Here is a 26,597-nt window from a genome sequence, read left to right on the forward strand (position 1 = left end):
CTGTAATATCTATCTATCTACCTCTGCAGCACAGAAGACAAGTGCTTACATACGAACATTGTTTGCACAAACCAATTAATGTATGTAAACAAATAAAGAGAGAATTTATTTTTAAGGAAACCACTACCATAATAAAGTCAGAGCAGTCAACAATATAATTGTCCTTGATAGGTAATGACAGCAGACTCACAATATAATGTAATTTTTTAATTTTTTTAATATAGGAAGTAGAAAATTTTATTCTAAAGTTACTCCAAGGAACTGGAAAGATCAGGCACATATATTCAATTTTTTATATGGATTCATATTGCTAGATAAACAATAGTATCAGACATACATTGTTTCTGAAACAACTGAATGTTACATGCATTCAGTAAGAACAGATATCAGCTAAGGTTGGCTGATAATTGGGACACTTACCCATAAGCCAGTACATGAGGCAAGTATCTAGGCTCAAGTCAGACAAGGTCAAAGAACATGGGAAAACAGAACAAAAAGGAATTTAAAGAAATGTCAAATTTTACACATGACTTTCTTAATAAATGCCTTGACTGACATATTTTTCAGATCTGACTTCCCGTCTACCCTTTCAATTTTTTACTAAAATATATTTAAGTGAAGTTTTTCTGGAAAAAGCGTTCAACAAAACCTGTAATTTACCAACAACACTACAACAAATCTGGAGTGAACAGCACACATCTTGTTTTAGTACTAAGCATAAAAGTCAATGTTGTCAAAACCAGTGTAGCATATGTAAGGTAAGGAGGCATCTTCACAGTATGGCTCTCCAAAGAAACAATTCCTTAACCACAGTAACAGGTGTCTACAAAGAAAAATCCTCCTAAAAATAATTCCAATATAGCCAGTGAGAAACAGACTAACCATATAATGTTCAACAGAGAAGAAAACCTCTCACATCAATATGTCTCTTTCATCCCTCAACTGCCAATAAGAAACAATTAAGCAATTGCACTTGTTACTAGTAGGAAAACTTGAATGAACAGTCTTGCTCATTGGTGTCCATCTTAAGCATTAACAGTTTATTGTGGTTTTTGTTGCAGGAGGGTTGTTTGTTTGGCTTGGTTTTTAAAGTAAGGAAATTAGTGACCTAATTAATTCAGTAGTTTGTTCCATACCAGCTATTTACCTTTTTGGTGCTTACATAAAGCACCAAACTGACTATAATATATTCCTTGGTTTCTTCCAACCATACAAACTCAACAGAGACTTTCCCCTCTGAATCCACATAGTCTGCAGTATAGATATGACCCATGTAGTCATAAAGGCCAGATGACTTGGCAGACAATTCCATGTGGACTGGAGCACTAAAACACCAGAAGGGCTTTCCAGTTTCATCCAAGAGAGTCAGATCCATCACAAAGCAGTCCTACAAACACAAGCAGAAGAGATTATTTCCTTATGTCATGGCACAGTAAGTAGATCTATCCCTGATTTTAGAAGAAATATCAAGGGCTCAGAGAGAGTTTCGTACGAAGGCTAAAACCTCAAAATAAAATTGATAGTGCTTCACTGACCTACTGCAACAAATACTTACTTGCAGGTTTTCTACAGAAATCAAAATTGTAACCTACAGACATCAAACACCGTAATACAGAAGGGACCACTGCCAAACCAAATCAGACATTATTTCTTGAACATTTTTAAGCCCTTAATATCTGTTTTTCTCAATTATTAGTTACTTTACCATTCAAATAATAATGATAGTCCCTTCAATATGAGAAAACAACCTAAGTTTAAACTTGGCTGCTGAACTTGTGTGAATGCAGCAATATTTGCAAAGATACTCAGGGACCACCCAAGGCAATGCACACATAATAACCTTTCCGAGCCAGCTGTATACAGCACTTTTTGAAAAGATCACAGCTTCAGTTCCCAAAAAGGAAATATTAATAATCTTGATGTAATACCTCCTCTTACAAATTCTTGAGAATATTTCTTTACAAGATTACACAACTAGCTAATTAAAAAACATTAACGCCAATTCTTTGGTCTTTGCAAACTGATAGTTTCACATATCCCTTGGAAGCATAGGAGTTGTGTGTCATTGTTATTATCAGCTGTTCCTTAACTCTCATGAGTTCTGAATCACTAAATGAATCAAATTATCTTAATTATGTTGTATCTGTGCTCCAAAAGCATAAACAAACCAACACCACATATTCCATGCCAAAAAAATTTATTTGGAATGCTTTATTTCTCTGTACCAGATAGCCGTGCTTCTGTTGCTTTAACACTGCTTTCACTATTACTTTACTTCAATCAAACAACACAAGGGCAGATGGCACAAACATGAGGCAATATGATATTCACAGTTTCCCTAAGCTTTTTACTGTAGACTATGCTGAAAATACAAAACTCAAACCAAACCTAATGATGGTACAATAAACGTATATGAGCTACAGAATCACTGGAAACAAGAAAGAATTACTATTTTCTGGTATGACAACTTGCATATAAAAGGCCAATTATGAAAATAAAGCGGGGGTGATGTTGGGTGGTGGAATGGTGGGGTCTTCCCATGCATTTCTGTCCTGGTTCTGGGTGAGGATCGTGTTAATTTTTGTAGTAGCCAGGAGTGAGCATGACTAAGACAGAAGTTTGTTCTATACCACCTCACCTCATTTCCAAGGGCAAGGGAAGGGCTTTCTTCTCAGCTGGGGTATTGTGGCATGGTCAGGTTGCACTGCACAGTGAGAGTCTGCACGTGAATCACTAGCCTCTCTTGTACATTCTGCTTATTAATATTGTTGATGCTACTCTCCATCTTCTTATCTCATTGCTGTTTCCAGTGAACTACTCTTATCTCAACCTTGATCTTTACCTTTTGTGCCTCCAATTCCCCTCTCCAGCCCAACACAGGGGAAAAGGGAAAGCAAGCCAGTAGCACGTCATTTGGAGTGGTCACAGTGAGATCAATAAATTGGAGACTAACATTCCTAAGCCATGACAATTCCCAACTATCTGTACTTCAGCAATTAATTTTTTTATTAAAAAACCCAGAAGTGACAAAAAAGATTTTGGGGTTTTTGGTTTTCCTTACAGTATTAAACAAACCAAAAATAAATTCAAAGTAGTGGAATGTCCTATTTCTGAGGCTGATGTTATTTGACCTGCACACATTTTAAGAACTTTAAAGACTTATGGTAAAAACCACATTGAATTCAAACCACAGCTATACATGTTGACATGTTTCATTTGTCACCATAAAATGAGGGGTTTAAAAAAAAATGGTATTCTTTTTTATATTATTATAATATTCTTTATTATCTATATTATATATTTTATTATAATATATATTATTGTGTAATATATTATATTATATAGTATTATGTATTCTTTATTATAATACTCTTCATTATATTATTATATATTGTCCTAGAAACAAATACTCAATATAATTTATGCTATAAGTACGTATAAGGAGAGAGACTAAAATGGATAAACTAAAGACTACAGCCGTAGCTCTCTGTTCGCTCAGAGAGATAACTTCCTAAATTGTTATGTACCACTCAGGGTTATTTTCATGAAAAAAAAAATATTCTGCCAAGCAGCTGTTAATCCTATAGAATCATAGAATGAGTTGGGTTAGAAGGAACCTTTAATAAGTTATCTAATTCCAACTCCCTTGCCTCAGCATGGAGAAAGAATTTTTTTGTGGGTTTTTTTTTTTCCCCAATGTCCCATTTACATTTACCCTCTTTTAGTTTAAAAACACTGCCCCTTGTTTTGGACATGCATGGTAAAAAAGTCTCATCTTATCAAACAGTATTCCATTCCACATTTTTACAGGACTGGCAAAAACAACAGTTTTATTAATTTTGAGGTTTTTTTCAAAAGAAGTGCCAAAATTGAAATCAAGTGTTGAACTAGATGACTTTTCAGTAGTGCTTCAATTACATTCATCAGAATTTTCACAACTTCTGAAACATTCATACTGATAAAGTACATTTAAAAATATGTGCCTTCACCACTATTGCAAAACCTACAGAACTACTCTGAAACTTTGTTTGAAATAATTCTTTAGGAATTTTATCTAATAGAATGTGTGAGCATTCCTCTAAAAAATAAAGAGTTATTCCAGCTGACTGATGTACCTGATTGGAGCTAGGTGCTGACTGTGTGGATGTGAACTGTAGTTTCTGCCTGTGTCCACTGGCATTTTAATGCTCCCCAGCAGTTTTTAACTTTCACTGCATATACAGCACAGAACTGCAGAGTATTTCCCCAGAGGTTCAAGGCTTATTGCTTGCAAAACGGAAAACTGAATCAACAAACCAAAAACCCAAACTAAAACAAACAACCACAAAAAAAACCAAAAAACAAGTAACACCCTCACACAAAACCAAGAAACACCCTCACAAAAAGTACATCTGCAGTACATTTTTTTTGTGTCCAGTCTTTCCAAGCAGGGCTGGTCAGTCACAGCATCTTTGCTGAGTGGAAAGCACTAGTGTAATAACGCACACATAATGAGTCTATCATGCAATCCAGACTCTATGAGAGAAAGGAAAAAAGGTTTTTCTCAAAATTAACTTATTTTTTTGGAATATTTGATTAGAGGTTTTTGTCGAGTTACAGATACCTTCTACAAAGCAAAAAATTGTTGAAAAATTAACATATTTAGGATGCACAAACATAATTCTGTTGTGAGGTAAGCATTTCCAGAAACAAAAAATATTTCTGACCTTTACATTGCCTTTAAACACATCTGTTTCCCAGCATATGCCAAGTGTCCCAATAAGAGGCAAGTGCTTCCTATTATCCTTTAAGTTTACAACTCTGAGCCTCAGGTATCCATTTTCAATGTCACCTGAAAATATAAACAATATAAAACATTATAGCATTATAAATCAAATCCAGCCCAAGTACACTGTAAATGTTCCCTGATCCTCTTTCCAAGTCTTTTTCTTCCCGCTCACCAATAAGAAACCCTGGCATACACCAACAGCTAAATATCAAGCACATTATAGTGGAATTAAGTAGCAGTACAGAGCTTTGATTCTGTGATCCATAGTAGAAACAGCAGCTAAGAAATTATTTTGTATTTTTTAGTATAAAAATAGGAATGCCACCTAAAGAACTTACACAAGGATGAAAGGAGTAAATTTCACATTCAGCATTTCAATTTCATGCCATTAGTGCCTCCATCAGTGCCCATTCCCCAGAAGTCAAGTTCAAGGCTAACACACTAAATAAAATTATGAGATACCTCCCTCACCCTTTTTTTTTTCTCAAGTTATTTAAGTATCTCTCAGCTCTGACACAAAACTCAAATAACCCAGTATAAAAGGTATACAGATAACTATTCCTCCTAAGAAAGGATATTGCATCATTTAAATTGACATGCAGTATGATTTGAATCAAGTTTTCAAATTATGGATTTTTTTCATTTTTTTAATAGCTTTCCAAAGCGTCTGGGGGTTTTTTTGGCAGAATTACTATGATTTCTGATTTTTTTATTACTACATATAACCATATTTCTTTGGTATCTCTTCCTCTCCTCTCAGAAGAGACTGACTTTTTTTTTTAATTGGGTTTTTTTTTTTTCCTTTGCTATCAGAGAAGAAGAGTTAACCACTGATTCCAACAGTCTAACTGTAACTTCAGGTGCATCACAGTGAACACGATCTGACTACAAAGAAAAGTGAAAATAAAAGCATCACATCATGACACAAGCAGATTTCTTGGTAGGACATCCCTTAAACAAGTTTCCTTGAATAAGAGACATCCTCTCAAAAGAGCAAAACAAAAGCACTAGAGATCTCAGCACAAAAAAAGGAAGTATCTAGCACTTGCATGAGACTGATGGGAAGGGAGAGAAGGAATTCCCAGGAACATAGTGCTTGTCAGGATCCATTAGCAGGTCATGGATGGTAAGGTAAAAAGTGAAGGGGCTTGCGGAGGTTAAAGATGCAAGTGAAAGAGTGAAAAAATAAGTGTTTTGCCTGTGATTCTCCTTCAATCAAGCCCAAGTAGCAGCATGAGGCTACAGACAGAAGAAACAACGTCAGAAAGGCTGGCTGTGAGTTAAATGGCTGCAGCCTGCATGCAGTGGGAGCAAAACCTCTGCTTGAAGCAGATGGAGGCAGTGATGGAGAAAGCAAGCCCACACTTTAGCACAGAGGCCAAAAACTTCCCTGAACTAGTACTGTAGAGCCAAGCAACTCCCAAGATACAGCTGGACACAAACTAGTGCTGGAAAGGAATCACTCACCAGTAGGGAGTCCAAAGAGTACTTACTCTGGGAAGGAAGCAGCCCAGCACATGATAGTGAACAGCAGCTGCAGGGTTTTCAATACAGACACTGTCTGGAATAGGAGTATGAATACAGTGAAACCAACATGACTGTGCTCAGGGAATATTTTGTATGGTTGAAGGAAAATGCAATCCTCCAGACCATGATACCCACTGTCCTTGCACTGAAGTGCAAAATAAATCAGTAAGGAAAACGTAACCAGAATTCATTTCCAGGATCCAGCTCTAAGTAGAAAAGGGCCATTTAGTTGATACCTGTCTGAATGCTTCACTTCCAAAACCTCAGTAAACCAAATTCAATGACAAAATTTCATTCAAGGTAAAAAATATCCTATTTAAATAGCTTACTGACTAACCACTGAAAGTCCACATTTAAAGTTGAGCTTTTATACAAGAGACTTGAAAACATCAGTCAATAAGCATTTTTTCCAAAGGGAAGGACTATCTGGTTATCCACAATTCCAATTTGAATGGATTGAACTATTTCTCTTACTCATTCAAATCAAATGATGTTTGAATGGAACAAAAATGGATTGAAAAAAGCATTCTGCTAATAAATAATGATGCCCAGGACATCGCTACCATTGCATGGCATTAATACATCATTGCTAGATAGATCAGCTGACTAAGGTGTTTTGCAGTTACTTCTACTAACTTTAGCCAGAATGGAAATAGGCAACAGATCAGGAATCTGGAGGCTAATTATTCATGGGTTGGTTAATCCAGTCTTTATATATGTTTTTTTAAATTTAAAGCTCCATTGCAGTCCTCACATTCAGGAGGAAGGAAAAGAAACTGAAGGCTAAGTACAGAAATCTCCCCTTCCTCACCCCAGTCAGATGAGAAAATGAAATTAAAGATATGTTAAATATATGAAGGAATCAAATTGGACAGGGCTTTCTTCAACCTGATCCAGACTTTGTTTCATTGTCCCTTTTTAATATCTCTAGTCCTTGGTTTATACAAGACACGTATAGCAGCAAAGCAGCAGAGTAAGTTACAGGGAACAAATATTTCCACATAAAGGTAATACCAACAAAGAGAACATACATCATGTAGACAAACTTCAGGGGAAAGAGACAAATAGACCAACAGTTCCAAAGCACTTATTTTAGCTAAAAGTCAAGGAAATTTGTTTCACTAACCAAGCCTTTGTTTCAAGTTGTCATCTGAATGGTATTTTCAGAGGAAAAGCTGTGCTTAACATTAATTCTGGTGCCAACAACCAGCCTTAACAAACTGAAATGGTTTGAAATTAACTTAAACTTGCAAATCAATCTTCAAGGTCAAGCAAAACATTTCAAATGCCTGATATAAAATTTTACAAACAAATCTTCAAAGCTCTCTAAATACACCAAAATCAACTCTTACATTTTGCAAGCACAACACATCAGTTTACATCAACAAAAAATGACATTGAAAAGCCAAAGCTTAAACTACCATGTGGCTACAAAGCTGTGCTTAAAAAGTTGAAAACCTAGGTAAATACATGTCAAAAATATTTATTAAAAAGCTGGATTCACAGCTTCTGGGAGTCATATGAAAAGCCTGTCATAGCTTCCTGAAAACAAGGAAAGTTTTCTAAATATTTTCAATTCAGTTACAAAGTATTTAGCATATTCACCCTACAGTATCTGTCAATGAGACCATATTAACAGTTCTGTTTACATGAAAGGGAGCATAAAATAAAATTCTAAACCCCATCCAAAAAGCTAGTTACTGCAATGCAAGTATTAATAACAGAAAAAAAATCTGAAGCCATATACACTCCATCTGCTGCGTTCAATGAAGTGTGACATAACTTTTTTTAATTTAGTATTAAGAATTCTGCAAAAATAATTGAAAACAGAGTAGCAAAATGAAGCCAAATATTAATAGACCCTAACAAAAAGCAGACAAAAATTAAACTTGAACAAATAAATCAGTTACTCTGCAGGATACAAATAGGCACTCTCTGGTAACTTAGGAATGCCTAGAGCTTCCTAATGAAAACCAATAAATAAGTAAAACAACAGTGTAATAGCTGAGAACTGATCTGTGCCTCAAGTTATGGAAACTGCCATGGGCATGTCACATCTATAATTTAAAATAAAACTGGACTGAGTGGAGTTTTCAGAAATAGCAAGACTTCTCAGTATGTTGCAGACCTCCATGCTTCCAGAGTCCTCCCAGAGGATGGGACAAGGAATACAATTAGAATGGAGCCTAAAATCTAAACAAAAACCCTCAAACACAACCAGTTTGGACAAACCTGGCCACATGCAGCAACACCATGTTCACCACAAGGAGAAAATTGAACAACAAACTATAATGAAAAATGTGACAGCAGACAGTCATAAGCTGCCTCACTACACCATTTTTGGAGGAAGTCAAGCATTTTCCAAAAGGAATTACTGTGCAAGCACATGGAAGGGACTAGATGATAAATGAGCTTATTGTCTGCAGAACCATGGCTTCAGCTGTCTGATGTCCTCTGAGACCAGAATCTGGTGGTTATCACACTGCTGAAAGTCACAAAACCAAAGCAATTCAGAAAATATAAAATGAGCATAAAACAGATTCTGTAACTTGCAAAGTGAGATGGCATTCACAACTTTAGCTCATGGACCTTTGCTTCAATTTGCATAAACATCAGCTTAATCCTCTGTGGAAGTAGCTTCTAAGCAGCAAGAAAGTGATACCAAGAATAGAAGCGTGCTACATAATACTTTTTCTTGTGCAACTGTACTGCTAGGAGCATAACATTTTCAATTTCAAAAACAAACGTGATATTCAGCTAAAAAACAAAAACCAACACAATCCCAAAACCCCAACCCTCTGGCGAATTTTGATAAATTTTTTTTGAGAATATAAAGAGGACTCTTGTACTGCACAACACTTCAGGTAAGATTTCTTGCTACATACATAGACTTCCACTGAAGTTTTAGCCTTAGAAGTTTTCCTTTAATTCAAGCTTAGAGCTTTTCTGGAATCTGAAAACATGTATATTTCATGTTCAAGGACTACAAACCTCCACACTGCACACTGCACAAGGCTGCAGTCTAAATGACAGCTCTTGGAATCACCAAATACAAATGAGAAAAACCAAACCAACATTCTGCAGGGGACATTCTGCAGCCCTGTAAAAGCACTCATGCCTGACAACAGCGCCCTCTACTGACAGAAAAACAAAATGTTCTGAAATCCACAGCGCTCAGGCGGGCAGGTATCAAAAAAAACCACTGGGAAGCAGCAATTAATTTACTGTACTTAATTCTAAATTAAATTAATAACAGTGTTTAATTTTAGTATTTTAATCTGTCTCTGCTTACAGAAAGACAGCTGTAGGAAGCTGTAGCTGTAGGAAGTTACACTCAAGTTATGTCAAAAAAGAGATCTCCTATGTATTTTTCAAAACCCCAGTACAATTACAAATTTGGGCTGTATGAGAACAACAGGGATGGTCAATCATGTCTCATCGAAAGAAGTGCTGAGAACAGAATGAATCACCAGTTAAAACCAATGACTGAAATTGTTTACCACACAATGAAAGGATATCAGAACAGGCAACCTTAAGCTCACTGAAATAAAAACTGTAAATCTTAAAGTTCACAGTAACTTCTATAAATTCATCTATATATTTAATTTGTCCATGCATCCAAAGTATACTTGAGGAGAATTCTACAGAAACAAGCTTGCAAAATGTATGAGGACAAACTGTCTCCCCTTTATAAAATAAAGTGAAAAAACCATCAACCTGCAACAAGAGCTGCGCTACTGCATTAGTATTGCAGCACAGAAGTAAAAGAAAAGACCCTAAAGATCTGCAGAATTTGTATCCCTGGCCTGACACTGTGTCAATGTAACAACGGGAGGACTTCTTACACAGCAGGCTCAGGACACAACACAAAGCAACATGCAGATATGGTGCACACAACAAACAGAAAAATAGCTTACTCTTAAAATTCCATTCCATGGAATTTCACCCCTTACAGTTTCACCCCTTAAAACAGAGAAACTGGATACAAAAAGGAAAGATGTAATAGCAGGGATCATTTTTAAATGAAAAACAGACACTATTTTTCCGTCAACTTTACGTTTTCTGCAGAAGAGGCACTTGAATGTTCCACACAGGTACATGCAGTTTCTGCCATGGAGATCAAGATGCAGGCTGTAGTCATGCAGTCCATATTCTGAGTCAACATCATCCAGTAAAGGTTTATTAGGTGGAGGAGCATATTGACTCAAAAAAAAAAAAAAAAAATTTAGCAACAGGGGAATGAATTAAGAGATATAAAATATAGCCTACACTGAGATTGTCATCTTATGGCAGTGTTGAAATCAAACCTCTCTAGTTCATCATGCTTCTTTTATGCAAATACAGTGAGTGTAACTGAAGTCTAATACTGCTGATCAGCTGTTCAGACTAGCCAAAGGCAGAAAATACAGCAGTCAACTTTAAAAGGTACAGCTGTTAAACTTAAAAACATGGACTTGTCTACAAAAAAGAAAACAGCATGAGCTTAACTTCAGATCTAAAATCCCACTAGGTTCTAGAGACTTCTCTGAAATAGCAAATATTGAAATAATTTTGTGCCTAACTAAATAACTACACAAATGACCTGACGAGACCACTTGCCAGAGGAAACTGAACAACTTCTACACAGGATTCAATTTGGTACTCAGGAAGATGGTGTTAAATCTTACATTCTGTGTGAGAAGAGCCTCACTAAGTTATAGCAGGCATTTAAGACTACTGGTAGATACAACACTGTCTGACCAGAAAACTGAGTGGGAAATAAATTCCCCAAATATTGTTTTAAAGCTAAAAAATTTGTATTTTAAAACAGTTTACAATATATAAACAGGTATTCTATTGTACACTGCAATATACACTTATATAAACAGTTCATAGGAAACCCAGCTACTTTCTCAATAGGACTAAAAGATAAATGCAGGCATCTCACCAGTTTACCAGAATTTTTCCCCCCTCTTATACGGCCAAAGATTACTTCCCTACTTTGTGAAATGTCTCCCTCTTTTCTATTTCTCTTTCAGATAGGAAGAGGAAATAAAGACTACTTATGAAAAAGGAGAAAGTATGAGCAGCATATTTCTAACTTTCTCAATACAACAAGTACTAACACACTTGTTAACTAAATTCATCTCCTCAATAGCATAACAATGGCAATGTTCTGTATGAAAATGCTTCTACATTATTGTATTTAGTTACTGTAACTATTGTTTATATTAAACAAGAATAGTTAATTACTGCCTAAATATAAACCTCTTACCAGCAGCCAATTTTAAGTGTAAAACTCAAAGCTCTATTCAAAAGGTTATCTTTATTACCCACAAAGGAAAACCAAACTTACACAGTAGCAGAACCCAAAATGCTTCTCTCAAGAAGTTGATTATAATGAAGATTCGCCATAACAAAAGCAATTTCATTTTTCACCTGAAAAGTTAATTAAAGTACATCTATTTTCATCTGGAAATTCTTTTTTTCCACAGGGTTTTTCTGAGCATTAAAAGTCATGGATAAATTCTGCTACTTATTACTTTGCCAATTACTGTAATAATGTTAGTAATGGCTTGCTTTAACACTAGGACTCCTGAAACCTTTACTGTCTTTTCACGGGACTCCAGAATATATACAAAAGATTACCGCATTTCTGTATTAAAGGGAAAGAGAGGGAAAGTACCTATGCCAAGGCAAAAAATAATGAGAGCAATCCAAGAATTGTATTTCCCTATCTTCTACTCACCATTTTAAAAAAGATACCTAAACAGAACCAAACAGCACTTATTCCCAACTACTGAAACATCAAGTTTATTTCCTTGTATGTAAGGAACTATTTCCAAAGAGGGCTAGCATCATGGAGGAATACATAATAGTTTAATCAAAACTCTGAATTTCAAAGTAAAAATCACGTCTTCACCAGGTTATTTACTCCTGGGAAAACACTAAAAACATGTTTTTAAACTTCTATATTTGCCTATATAGTCATCAATGTGAAAACTAAAGAGACAAGGAATGGATTTAATTCAAGAACACAGAATGCTAGGATATCAGCTTTTTTCCTTTAAATGCATTTTTTAAATCCTACATGTACATACACGTAAGTCAACAGGAAAATAATTCACTGCCACAAGTCTATTTTTCTCCTGAAATGTGGGCAACTACTGTTTTCATCTCTCTGGATTACCAGAAAATTATATCCTCTATGCAAACCTTTGACTTTTTAACTACTCCTGTATTTTCATAATACAAAATTATAGCTATAAAGGATTTAACTAGGGAGATCTATCACATAATTTCTCAGTCTCTCTCTCTATCCAAATACCAGGAGGTGCACATAACCTGCCCTTGGTTTCTGTTATGCAGCTATATGCAAAATAAACAAGATGTGTGGCATTTACAATTACTACACCCACTGATCCTTAACTACCTCATATTACTCTGCCTACACAGAAAACAAGAAATTTTCTTTTCAGAAAAAGCAAGCAAGGAAAATACACTTGAGTGAGCCACTCAATTCTTAACAACACAGAACTTAGTTATGATTGAACCATTTCCAGGTGCTGAAAGCGTTCTCTTTCCAAGCATGGACGGGGCCAATGCATAAGACCACAGAGCCAAAAATACAGGGATACCACTCTACAAAACTTCTGAAAATACAAGAGAAATGGCTGTTCATTTAGGAGAGCTTTTCACAAGACTGAAACAACCTGTAACAGGTTTATGCTGGTCAGGCAGTCTCAAGTTTTCTAGGAAATGGACTTCACTCTTACCTTTAAGTAAGAGTGAAAGAAGTAGTCCTTCTGCAGTTTTAAACATTGCCTCTGGTGATTGTGCACATTTGAGACAACATGCTTACATCTGGAAATTAGACAAAACTTGGAGGAATTGCTCACAGCCTCCCAGAGGAAAGTTCCTTGCCAGTTCTAAATAACTGAAGTCTATGTCAGTAGCATGACTGAAGGGAGAAAAAATGGGCTGCCACCTCTGAATTCAGATCAAGAGCAGAACACCTGAGACAAGCCTACATAGCACCCAGCCCTACACGGCTACAGGCAGACACAGAGGTCCCAGTGCATTCTGTGCAAAGGTGCCAATTCCTTCTGTGTACAACTCTACTTCAGGTGTTCTGCACTGCCCTCTAAAGACATTCATCTCTACACCCACCCTACAGAGGCTAACTGCTTAACTTAGGCTCTTAATAGGGTGTGATTTACAGCATTCCTACTGCTGGAGCAGGACACAGATACCTGCTGATGTAGAATAAAGCTAAGTTGCTATGAGAGAACTCATCACTTTGAGTGATGTGGACAGGTAATGGCATGAATCAGAGGAAGAAGCACTTCTCAAACAATTCTATTTAAAATTACTCTAGGATATCAAACTTGGACATGTGAAGACTGCAAAATAAATAAAATGGAACACAGTATCTAATACAGAATGATACATAACTGATCTTTTAATTAGAAGTGAATTTTTTTTTAAAGTAAAGAGCTCTTTAGGATACAATAAATCATCCACTTACTGTCCCTATATATGTTTTATGGTTACTAGTTTAAACAAGATCTTTCAAAATCCAAAGGGAAAAAAAAAAAAAAAGGAAAATGAAAAAAAAGCCCTCCCCAAACCCAAACTATGAGCCAAAAAAAAAATATTTGCCTTCAAAACATAATAAAATACTGAAACAAAATGTTATCTTACCTTCCAAATTCCTACTAACAGTCCTGGACTCAGACTGAAGAGCTGGACAAGCTCATCAGCACCAACTGCTACACTACTTTCAGTGAGGTTAGCAAGATGATATTCAGCCATCAAGGAAAATCGACGAGGTCTTTGAAAAGAACACACAGAATGTAGCAAAAAGACTATGTCTCATTTATGTAAAAATTCAGCCTAATTTCATTTTTAACTCTGAAGTCTGACCAGCATCACATGATGAAAATGGTTTTGAAAGCATTTGGCATGCAGAGTCATAAATGATACATTTGAACTACAGTGTAATACTAGAATATCAACCCCTAACAAGAAAAGAAACAAAAAACACTATATGATCTTATAAAACACTTAAAAAAAAAGAACTTAAATTCTTGCCCAATTTTTCAAAATACAGAATTACTTTACAATTTGTTTTTGATACTTTATCAATAATAGATGGAATCATTGAACATTTATCACTGTGAAGCAAAAGTCAAAGGAAAGGGTCAAACTGTACATATAACAAGTTTGTGTTACAAAGAAGCTTTCCTTTTTTAGAATTTTTTTGCTGTATTTTACCTACAATTAAAGCCATTTAGCTCTAAAACACTCTTAAATATAAGTTCACGGACACTCTTATTAACTAATGATGCATTAAGAAAAAGAGCAGAAGTTAGCATTTGCATTATTTACATTATTCAGAATGAAGAAAGAAGTCTTTCTAAAATCCTCCCAAATCCTCTCCAGACCTAGGCTCTTATTATATTCAAAACAGTTCCCAGATTTGCACATAGTATCACTGTAGTATCACCTACAACTACACACTGAACACTGCCTGAGAAGGGACATCCACAACCTTCCCGGACTACCTGTTCCAGCGTTGCACCACCCTCAAAGTAAAAAAATTCTTCCTAATCACCATCAACCCCTTCCATCTTTAAGTCAATCCGGCCTGTCTCTGCACTACTGCCTTATGACATACTGAGATTGGTGAAACCATTGCCTTCATCTATAGTCATAATTTCTAAAAATTTGCAACTGTGAAATAAATACATCAACCGCCTGCTAGCTTTCTTTTTTATTTTCTACATATGAATCATCATCTTGGTAAAACAACTACATTTCCCACATAATTTGACTGCAAGACTTGTTCAGCTAACTTTATACAAACAATTTCTCTTGATTTATTTCTTTTTTTAAGTAAATATTTTGCTTCTGGTTGAGGAACCAGGTTGTTCATAGGTGAACAATTCTCTCCTTTCAGAGCTCTATGGCTACGGGCTTTGTGTAAGAAGCATGTACGCTGCACCTACTACACACATAGGCCTACATGTGTGCAAAACTTATTGACAGCAACCAAATACCTCAAATAGACACTTTTCATTTAAATATATATTTTAGAATATAATGACAAAAGCCACTGTACACATTTAAGCTAAAAAAACAAGGGACGCGATGTGGACTGCGTGACTTTATATGCATGTACTGAAGATTGTGCACATAGATAAACAAAGCCACATAAATAATGATGACCTTTTCAAAGCTAAATTTCTCACAATAAATTCTCCCAGTCCAAGTCAGGACTTACCAGTCTGCAGATCACATGCCAATAGCTACATTAACCTACAAATTAATGCCATAGCCTGCTGGATTATACCATTTCTTGCTAAAAAGCTCCACCAAAGAAGAGAACAACATAGAAAGAAATATTGCAGGGAGGCTTTCTAATGAGGAGTTAACTCATTGAGATAAACGAATGTCAGACAGGTCTTACAGACACATTATTAACCAGTTGCACCCAAAAAATCCTCATAAATTCTATGTTAAAACTCACCCATTCTTGTTAGGAAGTTTGCATTGGTCAGGAAGCAATGGTGTAACTCCAAACAGTTTTAGGGTTGACAGGATGTCTAAGCATGGCCAGTCTGTATCGTACCAAAGTATGGTAACAGATGTGTCCTTAAATGATAGGTTTGACTTCTCTACTACATGTTCTTTTCCATTTTTGTCCTTTAGAACAATTATCCAACTCAAGCCAGAGACTCTGTTATTTAGGAATTGAGAGGGGAGAGCGGTGTTTAAAAAGAAATTCCCGAAGTGATAAAACTTAAGCTATGCTTTCAACAGATTTTTTTAATTCTAACTAACTGCTCTTTATGTTCCTCAGTTTCAGTCATTTATAGATTATCATTGTATCTTCCCATTATGAAATACATTTTATAGCTCTAATTCTACACCCCCCCAAGCCACTAATATTTTGTACATTGTACTCAAGTAAATCTTTGTGACAAGGCATTGCTTACTTCATAGCTTCTTTGTTTTTACATGGAAGGCCTGTATAAGGATCTAGAAATTTAACGAGCCGCATTACTCTAGTTTTGAAGGCAGACACTTGTTTGATGATGTATTCTTTCTTCCAGTACCCAGGCTTTTTATCATGTAGAGCAGCACAGCCCAAAGAAACAGTTTCTGTGTGTTTAGACTTCATTTTCCTAATTGTCCATTTTGGGTACAAAGAACTGGAATAGAGTTTCAGCCAAATTCCACTGAAAATAAAAACAGAATAAAGAGGAATACATTTCAAGAATAATCACTTCATTTTTTTATATGCACATCTCAGATACCACTAAGTACAGTGTTAGCACAAAAACAGTCTTGTCTGTCTTCCTGAAAATATGGGATCCAAAATGAAGCTCTGTGACAGTATAGTCATAGTCAGCAAAGTACGTGAAAACTGACAAAGGTTAAGCAGAAAATTTTGAAAATTCCACACCAATACAATGATGCATCCCCTTCATGGAAAAACAGGTAGTGGAAAAAGTGGTTTAATGCCTCCTATTCAACAAAGATAATCTTTACACTTCAAGTTTCTCAGATCCAGGTGAAAATGGGGTGGAGGAGGACAATTAGAATCACCTTTGTTTGGTGGTACCAATGCCATGTCAATCCCTTCTGCACTCTCTTTGGAAAAGCCTAGAGAAGACATGACTTTCTGAAGTCAAAGAAATATGGGACTGTAATGGTTCATCTCTCTCATGCCAGGAAAACTATGAGGTCACATTTCACCTCCCCACACCCCAGTATCTCTAGAACAGTCCACAGAATATTGAGTACAGGAACCTACAAGAATTCAAACAATAATCTGTGAATACAGGTTGCCAATAAGTTTTCTAATTTTGAAGTGCTACACACACAGTGCACATAACTGCACTAAAGAAAATGAATAGCGAAGGCAACAAATTCTTAAAAGACACTTTCTACCATTTTTCAGCAAGATTACCTTTACCAGTTCTCACTTATCCTCAGGCAAACTCACACTAGCATGTATTGTACAGCATCTTGCGCTCTCCTTAAAGCATTCAAGGACTAGATCCATCCCACACTACCTCCTACCCATCAAAACCATTCTCAATTCATCAGCTGCTGAGAACAAGTCCCCACATGCTGAGAGCCGGGCTCTGGTTATTGATGCAAACATACTCAGGAATTTTGCAAAAATCCTCCAGCCTGCTGTTCTGTAGATATATACAGAATTCCCTACTGCCACTTTTTGAGATAACAGTGTCTAAAACACACAGACCAATAAGCTACCGTGACTAGTAAAAGTGGGTTCACAGTCAACATGAGTTTTCAACCCTCCTTTCACCAAAAGCAGAGTGGGAAGGATAACATAAAGAACAATTCCATAACTGAAACAAAGTTTTAAGATACGTCTATTTTAAGACCATAAAAGGGCAGCCAAGTTACCAGATAGTATAAGATATTTCTGATGGAGGGGGGAAATTATTTTTAAACTCCAAAGCAGCTTAGAATTGTCCAGTGATGAAAACAAGGAGAGATGTCCTTAACATAACATCACCAGGGAACATGAGCTGGTCTTCATCAGCCTAAAAGTCCAGTAAAATAACCTCCTATAAAATTCTCCTGTTAACTAGAAACCCCCTCCCAAGAAGGACATCTTTTAATGGAGACATAATCCGCATCTTACTGTATGATGCTGAAAAGACAGGGCGTAGCAGCAAGCATTTCCTGCATTTTGAAGTTGCAGACTCAGGCAATTTAGTTGACTGAAGACAGACTAACGACAAATACCTACCATCCTCATCCTCACTTTCAGTAACATATTGCATTTTCCTTTCCCAAAAGAGTGTTGTGCAAGCAAAGAAATTAGTTCAAGAAACACATAATTCAGCTAGTGCAGAGAGACAGAGAAGATGATGAAGGACTTGGAACCACAACTGTTTAGGAAGGTATCACTGCCCCTTCATCCTCAACTTCTGAAGAATTCAGGGCAGATAAATCAAGACATCCAACAGGGAAGCACAAGTTTGCATATTTCACAGCAGAATACATGCCCCTCTTGCCTCAAATTGTTAATGCTCATTTCAAGGCCTCTTACTGGACATTACTACAACAAGCCAAACAAACCTTTTACTGCTAACTCAAATGCCAGAATCAGACATCATCATCAGTCATCACTTGACCACAATGGCAAAAAGACTTTCCCCTGTGCTCTCACTTCCTCTCACACAAGCATGTTCTGCTGGTGATTAGAATCCTCAGGCTTTTGCAGGCAGACCATAGCTATGAACTTCCCATACTGCATGATAGGAAGGCTGGAATACCCCATGCCGGGGCAAGGAGGGTGCAGAAAGGGAGCAGTCAAAACATTTCCTTATCTTCAACAGTTATATTGGATACATCAATGCCAAGAACTGTTCAAGTGCAAGCATTATATGAACAGCCCAAAGACAATCTCAGCATTAGGCAGCACAGACACACCACAACAAAAGACTGATGGTCCTGTTGCATTGAGGACAGCACCCTGTATATCCAGGAGAGCAGAAATATCCTAAAAAAAGATACTCAGTCCAAAAACCAAGATCAGATTTTTTTATAGAAATATGCAGGGACTTCAATTAAAACTTCTATTAATTCAGTGCAAGATTCAGCGTCTTGAGAAGGTCCATGAAAATCCACCAGGAAGAAATGACCTGGTCCCACTGAACCAGTCAGGCTCCTAGATAAGGGAAAGTAACTCTTCTCCAAGTGACATTTGTGCACATACACTATTCTCTGTTGAGATTAGAAAATGGAAACAAACATTGCTGAGATGGAGACAGATGAATCATCTTCCCCTGGACAGCCACAGTGATTTTATCCTGCCTTACCCTCCTGAAGTGTAAAACACATACCAAGACTGGTAATTTGTGTCAACTATGCAATTTTTATCTACCCTTACCTGCTGACAGCCTCAAAACCTAAATCTGGATTACAGATCTTCCTTTTAAATTAATCAGTTCTGAAGGTATCAATACCAAGGTAAACCAATTAATTCACCATACAAGTTTTAGTAAATAAGGGAGAAACAGAATCATACCAGGTACAGCAACTTTATATAGAGGAAGACATTTTTCTCATTCAAATAACACTAATTCAGTAGAATCCTAGAAAGAAAAGGATGCCCAGATCCTAGTTATCACATACCAACCCAGTCTCTCCTCTTTACCCTTTCACAAAATCATCATGATATTGGTAGGAGCAATTTATGAGCTATGTATAAGCAATAAATAAAAAAATGTGTTGGTATTTATCTTCATCTCTTTTGTTCTCATTTAGAAATCACCAAAACTTCACAAACAGCGCAACCAAACAACAGATAAAAACCACTAGTGGATTATTTGATTGAATCAATCCCTCTGCAAAAACTGGATGAAAGAATTAAGTAGGACTTCAAACTTGTGAAAGTTATGACAATTCCATAAAGCTACTGGCAACACACCATTAAGGATCATCTGAACTGAGAAGTTTGTGCAGGTTCATGTGAATACAAACAAATATATGCAAATTCTAGAACAAAAGTGCTAACAACAACATTTCAAAGCACTGGATTTAGTTTTTGCCCCTTAACTCCCTTGAACAGGCCCTGCACAGCTAGAATTCCATGCAACATGTACTGTGGGCTATGCAGGGCCATTTCAGCAGTTACTGTCCATAGGTGCATGCATCAGCGCTCTGGCATCAGAGAAACTAAATTAGAAAGACTCATAATTCAGGTAAACACAACTGCGGCACAACTGAGACCTTTCCTCTTCCTTACTTGTCATTGGCCAGCTCATAGAAGCGCTTATTCACACAACCAAGAGACAACAGGGACACAGCATCCAAATAGGAAAATATCTTCAGCAGCACTTCTGATGGCATGCTAGAAAAGAAGAAAAAAAATGAATACTGTTAGATTTGCCTGCGAACTCAAGAAAAAACAACGGCAAAGAATTTTAATTTCAAGACAGACAAAAGCAGAAGAGGTAGAAACCAGCAAGTTGTAAACAGATGAATCAAAAATCACCTGAAGAGTTAAACTGTGGAGTTTGGGTTCTCATTTCACTCTCTGGTATTTGGCACTTGACTAAAATAATTCATCACAACTTATTCAAGTGGCACAGCACAATTACATTAAAAGTTATGGGCTCGCATTTTCATTAAACTTTGTTAACATTAACTATGTTTGACATGAAACTACATCGTTTAGCTTCAGTTTCTTACTGCTAGTACCATAATTTTGACATTTATTCCATAACCACCAGCATTTGCAAAACTGCAGATGTATTCACTCTCCCTTTTGACTGCAGTGTCAGGCCTCAGGATGCACCAGGACAGGAATGTCCTAGTCTAACAGCAAGATCATGCTCTACCTCATTATAATCTTGAAACTGTACATGCTCAGGGGTCTTGCGCAGTTTTGATTTATGTCAACAGAAAGATGTGAACTTCAAAGTAAGAGCCAAGTGATATCTTGAAAACACCGATGTTTCTGTGCATCTGGAAGGCTGCCTGAAATGCAGATGCCAGTCTAAGATTGACAAGTAGAACATACCCTGGAGATGAGCTAACGTCATTTTTGCATTAGCAGACAGGAACCTCATACCATTCAGGCAGTACCTCATAACTGCACAGAGTTTAAAATACACACATTTTATACTCTAATTTTCTTCAGCATTGACTATGGTCACATCAAAATCACTGCTGAAAATAAAAGGTGCTGTGAAAGTCAACACCCCAGCTGTGCCTCTCGTCCTGCTACTACTAGGTTATTTGCAACACTTGTTGATTTATAACACTACTTCAGAAGCAGAGAGCTTTAAGGGGTTGCATGATAATGCCAATACCTCAATGTTTGTATTGAACTCAGAATCTTAGTCACATTGACATAGAAGCAACATGCCAAAACTCACACTGTTATTATGTGAAATAACTCATACACTGTAAACCCAAGCAGTTAGTGCACTCATTTCAGAGATAGTTTAGAAGCGATGCCTTAAAAAACTGCAAATTAGCTAAAATAATATGCCTAATCCAGAATTTTCAACAGCACTTTTTACAACCATATTCTTTCTCCTTTGAAGAAAACTCAAAGGACTTTTTTTTTCTCTCACTATTACATCAGTCTGACACCACTGAACTGGTCACTCACTGCAAAAGGGAAGCTATCAAATGTATAAAACAAGGAAAACAAATTACTTTTTCAGGTAACATATTCTTAGAATTTTTTTGTAAAAATTTTATTAATTTTCAAAAAGAAAACAACTCACAATTGTATTGAAAGTGCCCTTTCACTGTCAAACAGGAAGAGAAACATTTAGCTTGCAGTAAATATGCAGCAGCCACTTATTCCTCCCCCCACATCCCAATCCACCATTGTCAGCCTCTCTATACACTAAAATACACTTGATGACAACCAATAACCAAGAGAAACATATGAAGGTTAATTCTGAACTGGATTTCGGAATTAGTAATTAAAGTAATAAAATAACAATTTTTATTCTCAAGGAACAACACTGACCATGACTTGCAAAGGAGTTGCTGAAGGCTTCACATGGCTTGGAAAACCTACATATTCTTTATGAACTTACAAAAGAACACAAAGGATAATCATGCCAAAAAACATTAGAAGGTGAACACAGGATCCCCAAGTAGGCCAGCATAGCAAATCTTTTCAACTGAAAATATTTGACATAGAAATCTCCAATATATGAATATAATTACTGCAAGCAGTCAAAAGACAGCTTACAGGGGGATTTCCACTCTTACTCCTAACATAAAGACATACATACATACTCACCACTCAATGCACACATTTTGTTTCGGTCTTATGGGAGGTGTCAAATACAGACTTTGAATTCCAGCATTCACAGTTTCAGAACATTCCCCAGGCTGGGCAGCAAAGGTCCTTAACCTACTTGTAAGAAGGACAAGCTGTTAAGAGTCACATATTCAGAAAATGAAGAAATACACATATTGTGCACACCTAGACACAACATTTCAATTAAGGCAGAATGCAGGGAATACATCACATGGCAATCATTTTGATTTGAACAATTACACCCAAGTTAAAATACCTGGCATTAAGAAGATTCAAATTTAAACTCAGAGCTGTCAATCCTGCGATTGATCTCTCACAGCAGGCAAAGGGAACAGTGTTGCTCCCCCAAATCACTTTGAATCCAGTAGAACTCTATTACCCTTAGACAGCTGCACCACTGCGGCCACCACAACCAAGCTCCACTGAGGCCCCTGTAGCAAGTCAAACTCGCCAATTAATCTTCTGTTTCACAAAATTACTCTAGATATATTTTTGAGCCACCCAACTTTACTAAGATACTAGATAAATAAAATACCTTGAAACTTCCTCAGAAACTGAGGTTCAAAAAGGATTTGTATACTTTCAAGCATAAACGGCAAGAAAGGAGATTTAATCCAAGAAACAAAGAGCAGCTAACAAGCTCTAAGAGATGTCCTGGTGTTAGACAGACAAATTTCTTGTTGGTAGAATTGCTTTGTTAAGGTTTAGGACTTGACATGCTTCAATTATTTCAGACCTGGGGGAGGTTAACAAAGCATGCGAAGAAGGATGGTCCCTGATAGTGGACACAAAGAATGCAGAATTTACAAACCACAAGGATACCTGGAATAACTCCCAAGATAAGGAAGAAACTATTAAAGCAAACTCAGCAATTGTGCTGAAATCAGCTCCAGCTCCAGAAGTGTGAGACTGCAATCACTGACCCAAGAAACTCATTGACTCAAAAAAGAGAAAGACTGAGCATGCAAACTAATTAGCATGAGAAGCAAGAGACCAGTAGAAAAGCAATCAATAAGAGAATTATGTAACTTGTACCCAATAAAAACTAATTCCTTCCTTTGCTAAAAAGTATAAAATAGTAAAAAGTTTTGACAGCTGGTGTGCTGGCTTTGTAGATTTGCAACCCAGCACCCCCTTCTTTGCAGAACTGCAAATATATCAAATACCTGAACTCTGTGTCTAGACTGGCCTCTTGCACACCATGGTGAAAAGAAGCTATTTTGGCAACATTTCCACATCACAATTTAGACAGAAAAGAACTTTCCATATTTCTAACACAAATTCTAACAATCCAACCACTCACATTTTTTCAGGTTTTCTGATAGGAAGGACTTTGTAAACTGTAATTGCAAACAAATACTATCATTAATCCACAGAGAAATATGGAGACAGAGTTTCATTCTTAAATAGTTACACTTCATACCCATTGATGCCACCAAGCAGGCAGAGCTCCTCATTCACTGCATTACTGATGTTTTAAATTGCTAGCAGATTTCCAACACCTATTTAAACCAGCTCTGGGTTTCTAGGCAACCAATTCATATGGGGGGAAAACAGCTAATTTTGAAATGTATGGGTACCATATACATTTAATGCCTACTGTTCTTGATTTAAGATTCATTTATGCTCAAAGAAAAATAAAATCAAAAGAAATTAACATCTCTGGTCTACATTGTAAACTGTGCTATGTAACAAAAAAAAATATAAATAAAATCCAAGACATTTTGCTGAGAATTGTTATAAGCTTAACAAAAAGATATGCACATTTCCGCTTGGGTGTCAACTAATAGTTGGTGGATAGACCAACTAAAATAAAATTTAATTAAAGTAGTCTTAAAATAAATACAGCCAAGACCAAACAAGGGTTTTACTCATGTATCATTATCCAGAACGCTTAGATGATGAAGCACTAACAAACTGCCATTAAAGGGATTTAGACACACAGGTTGTGTTCAACAGCAGCAGAGCTACCACTTATGTATGTTCCAGGGCAGCATATCCCAGGCTATTCTGCCCTGAATCCATGCTGAAAGCAGAGAATTTGGGCATACTCAATAGGGACACAACTCCACAGACTCCAGGCAAAATAATAATTCAAATAAGATTCTGGATTTTAAAGCCTTGGACAAGCATAACCTGCATAGCCTGTATCCAGTCCTTCTTGCTCACTTTAATCATCCCCCCTCTTGTTCACTCCAGGGAGAAATATCTGAGGAAAGAAACATTTTGCCCACACATGCCTTGAAAACTTTAATGCAATAGCTATTGTTTCGTAACTTTCAATTAAAAAAAAAAAAAACCCAAAAAAGAACTGCTGAACTTTTGCATCTTCCAAAACAAAAATATTCTCTAGGTGTGAAGAAACAACCAACAAACCCAATCCATAAATTACTTTCCACTTACTGTGTGTGCTAAGATTTTAAATTAGTATTAATAAAATGCTTTTACATTGCATTGACACAGCTTGGGCAGATAAGCCTAAAATACAAGTCAATGACAGTTGTTACACCCTCTCTTTAGAGACTTCTAGAACAACTGAGATGATCTTACTGAAGAGGCATAAAAACTTCAATTGCATTTTCATTGGCTTTCAACCTGGGGGGCTCAGTTTTGTACCAGTATTTTCACTTTCACACCCTGTAATACTTGCCATGTGCCTTGGTTTTTTGATGGACAGCAAACAATTGTCTTTAAAGTTTCAAATTTAATTTCAAATAATGTACACAAAGCTTTAAGTAGTGAAAAAAAAAACGAAACAACTTTCTCCTCCACCTGTTAAAGCTTATCTGGGGATAAACAAAAATGACAATAATGGTTTCAATAATGGTTTGACATGGGTTTGTTGGGTTTTTGTCCCTCAGCTAACAATGCCAGTCGTTTTAGAAGGTAAATATTATCTTAATCCATTCGCATGTTAAAAAAAAGAAAAAAAAAAAACCAAAAACAGCTGGTGGAATGAAACTGCTATGAAACCCAAGGTGGTACCAACATGTTAGCAGAAAAATCTGCTTTCTCAACTTTGCCTGTAAGACTGAAGATTTAAAACTTTGAAAGCGGAACTTGTACTGTTAGAATTAAGGCAACCACACCTTCCAAAGTGAAACCCTCCTATTTATTACAAAGGCCTAACCACCCTGGACGCACATAAAGCAGTCTATGTAGCTACGTAACTCACTTTATGGCTACTCATTACAGCACCTCCTCCTAGCTGAAGGATGTAACGAAGTTTAAGCTCCCCTTCCCAGGCAGAAAGGAAGTGTTAAACCCAGGCCTCCGTGCACCTAGCAACACCAGCGTTTCCCACTGCAAGATGCCCATAGGGCCGGGGGCAGGGAGAGGAGAGCACCTTGGCCACAGCCCTCGCCGTGAAGAGTCGAGAGCTAGAGACCAAAGTCGTGGAGCAGGTGAAATAAGTTTCCCAGAGAAGCAATGGGAACTGAGGGAAAACACCAAACCACCTTCCCCGTTAAAGGTGAAGAAGGCCGAGCAGGCAGCCCCGGGCCGCCAGAGCCCCGCTCGTCGCGCCCATGATTACCTGCCACGGCCCATCGCCATGGCTCCTCTGCCGCGGGACAGCGGCGGCCTCGCACCGCCGGCGGGGAGGGGAGGGATGAAACAAGCGCCGCCAGCGCCTGGGATAAGCCCTGGGGCGGGGTGGGACTGCGCCAGCCCGAGGGAGGCGGTGCCCGGGAGCGCCGGCTCGGGGAAGGCGGGGCTGGAACACGCCCGTGTGGGAAGGGTTATCGGCCCGGGGGTCGCTAGTGCTGCCGCCGGGAGCGTACGGGCCGCTCCCAACCCGCAGTGAGCTCCGAGCTCCTGGGCACTGTGCTCCCGGCTCTCAGAATCACAGAATTAATTAGGCTGGAAAATACCTCTGAGGTTACTTAATCCAGCCTATGACCAAACACCACTATTTCAATTCGACCACAGGACTAAGTGCCAATTCCAATCTTTCCTTAGAAACACCTCCAGAGACAGTGGCTCCACCATCTCCCTAAGCAGCCCATTCCAATGTCTAATCGCCTTTTCTGTGAAGAAATTCTTCCTAATTTCCAACCTAAACCTCCCTTGGTACAACTTGAGGCTATTTCCTCTTGTCGGAGGCCGACTCCCACCGGGCCACAGCCTCCTTTCTGGGATTTGTACAGTGATAAAGTCCCCCCGAGCCTCCTTTCCTCTAGGCTAAACATCCCCAGCTTCTTTAGCCACTCTTCATCAGACTTGTGCTCCAGACCCTTTTACCAGCTCCGTTGCCCTTCTCTGGACCCGCTCCAGCAGTGCAATGTCTTTCTTAAATTGAGGGCGTCAAAACTGAACACAGTACTCAAGGTGTGGCCTCAACAGAATCAAATGCAGTGGGACAGTCACCTCCCTAGTCCTGCTCACAACACTGGTTTTAATACAGGCCAGGAAGCCATTGGCTTTGGCCACATGGCACACACTGGCTCATGTGCAGCCGCCGTCGATCAGCAGTCCCAGGTC

At 37.5% G+C, this 26,597-nt stretch overlaps 1 protein-coding gene across 3 annotated transcripts; it reads right to left on the reverse strand.

The window, feature by feature from the left end:
- Positions 1-277: 277 nt before the first annotated feature.
- Positions 278-26,560, reverse strand: FBXO15 (F-box protein 15). 3 transcript variants are annotated; one of them, XM_005517302.3, is made up of 10 exons: positions 26,358-26,560; positions 22,095-22,208; positions 20,073-20,177; positions 16,276-16,518; positions 15,807-16,016; positions 13,979-14,108; positions 11,631-11,713; positions 10,353-10,498; positions 4,707-4,831; positions 278-1,387 (listed from the first exon to the last, which is right to left on the reverse strand). In XM_005517302.3, exons 3-10 carry the CDS (start codon positions 20,174-20,176, stop codon positions 1,118-1,120), a joined length of 1,311 nt encoding a protein of 436 aa, XP_005517359.2. In that variant the 5' UTR covers position 20,177; positions 22,095-22,208; positions 26,358-26,560; the 3' UTR covers positions 278-1,117. The 3 variants fall into 3 exon arrangements, with proteins under 3 accessions (XP_005517359.2, XP_087914649.1, XP_087914646.1); XM_088058523.1 differs by lacking the exon at positions 26,358-26,560 and adding an exon at positions 25,651-25,762; XM_088058520.1 differs by lacking the exon at positions 26,358-26,560 and adding an exon at positions 25,651-25,692 and having other exon boundaries at positions 22,095-22,211.
- Positions 26,561-26,597: the final 37 nt, after the last annotated feature.

This window comes from Pseudopodoces humilis, chromosome 1, assembly GCF_049639895.1.
Source record: "Pseudopodoces humilis isolate 2021_Gansu_Grassland_sample_001 chromosome 1, ASM4963989v1, whole genome shotgun sequence".
NCBI classification, from domain to species: Eukaryota; Metazoa; Chordata; class Aves; order Passeriformes; family Paridae; genus Pseudopodoces; species Pseudopodoces humilis.

Excerpts from the sequence above, each read along its gene's own strand:
- FBXO15 (XM_088058520.1), bottom strand. The coding sequence starts at position 25,670 with ATGGCGATGGGCCGTGGCAG. Across the intron at positions 16,017-16,275 it reads AAAAACAAAGAAGCTATGAA|AGTCTCTGGCTTGAGTTGGA; the intron begins GTAAGCAATGCC and ends CCTAAATAACAG. Across the intron at positions 11,714-13,978 it reads TGTTAGTAGGAATTTGGAAG|GTGAAAAATGAAATTGCTTT; the intron begins GTAAGATAACAT and ends TTAACTTTTCAG.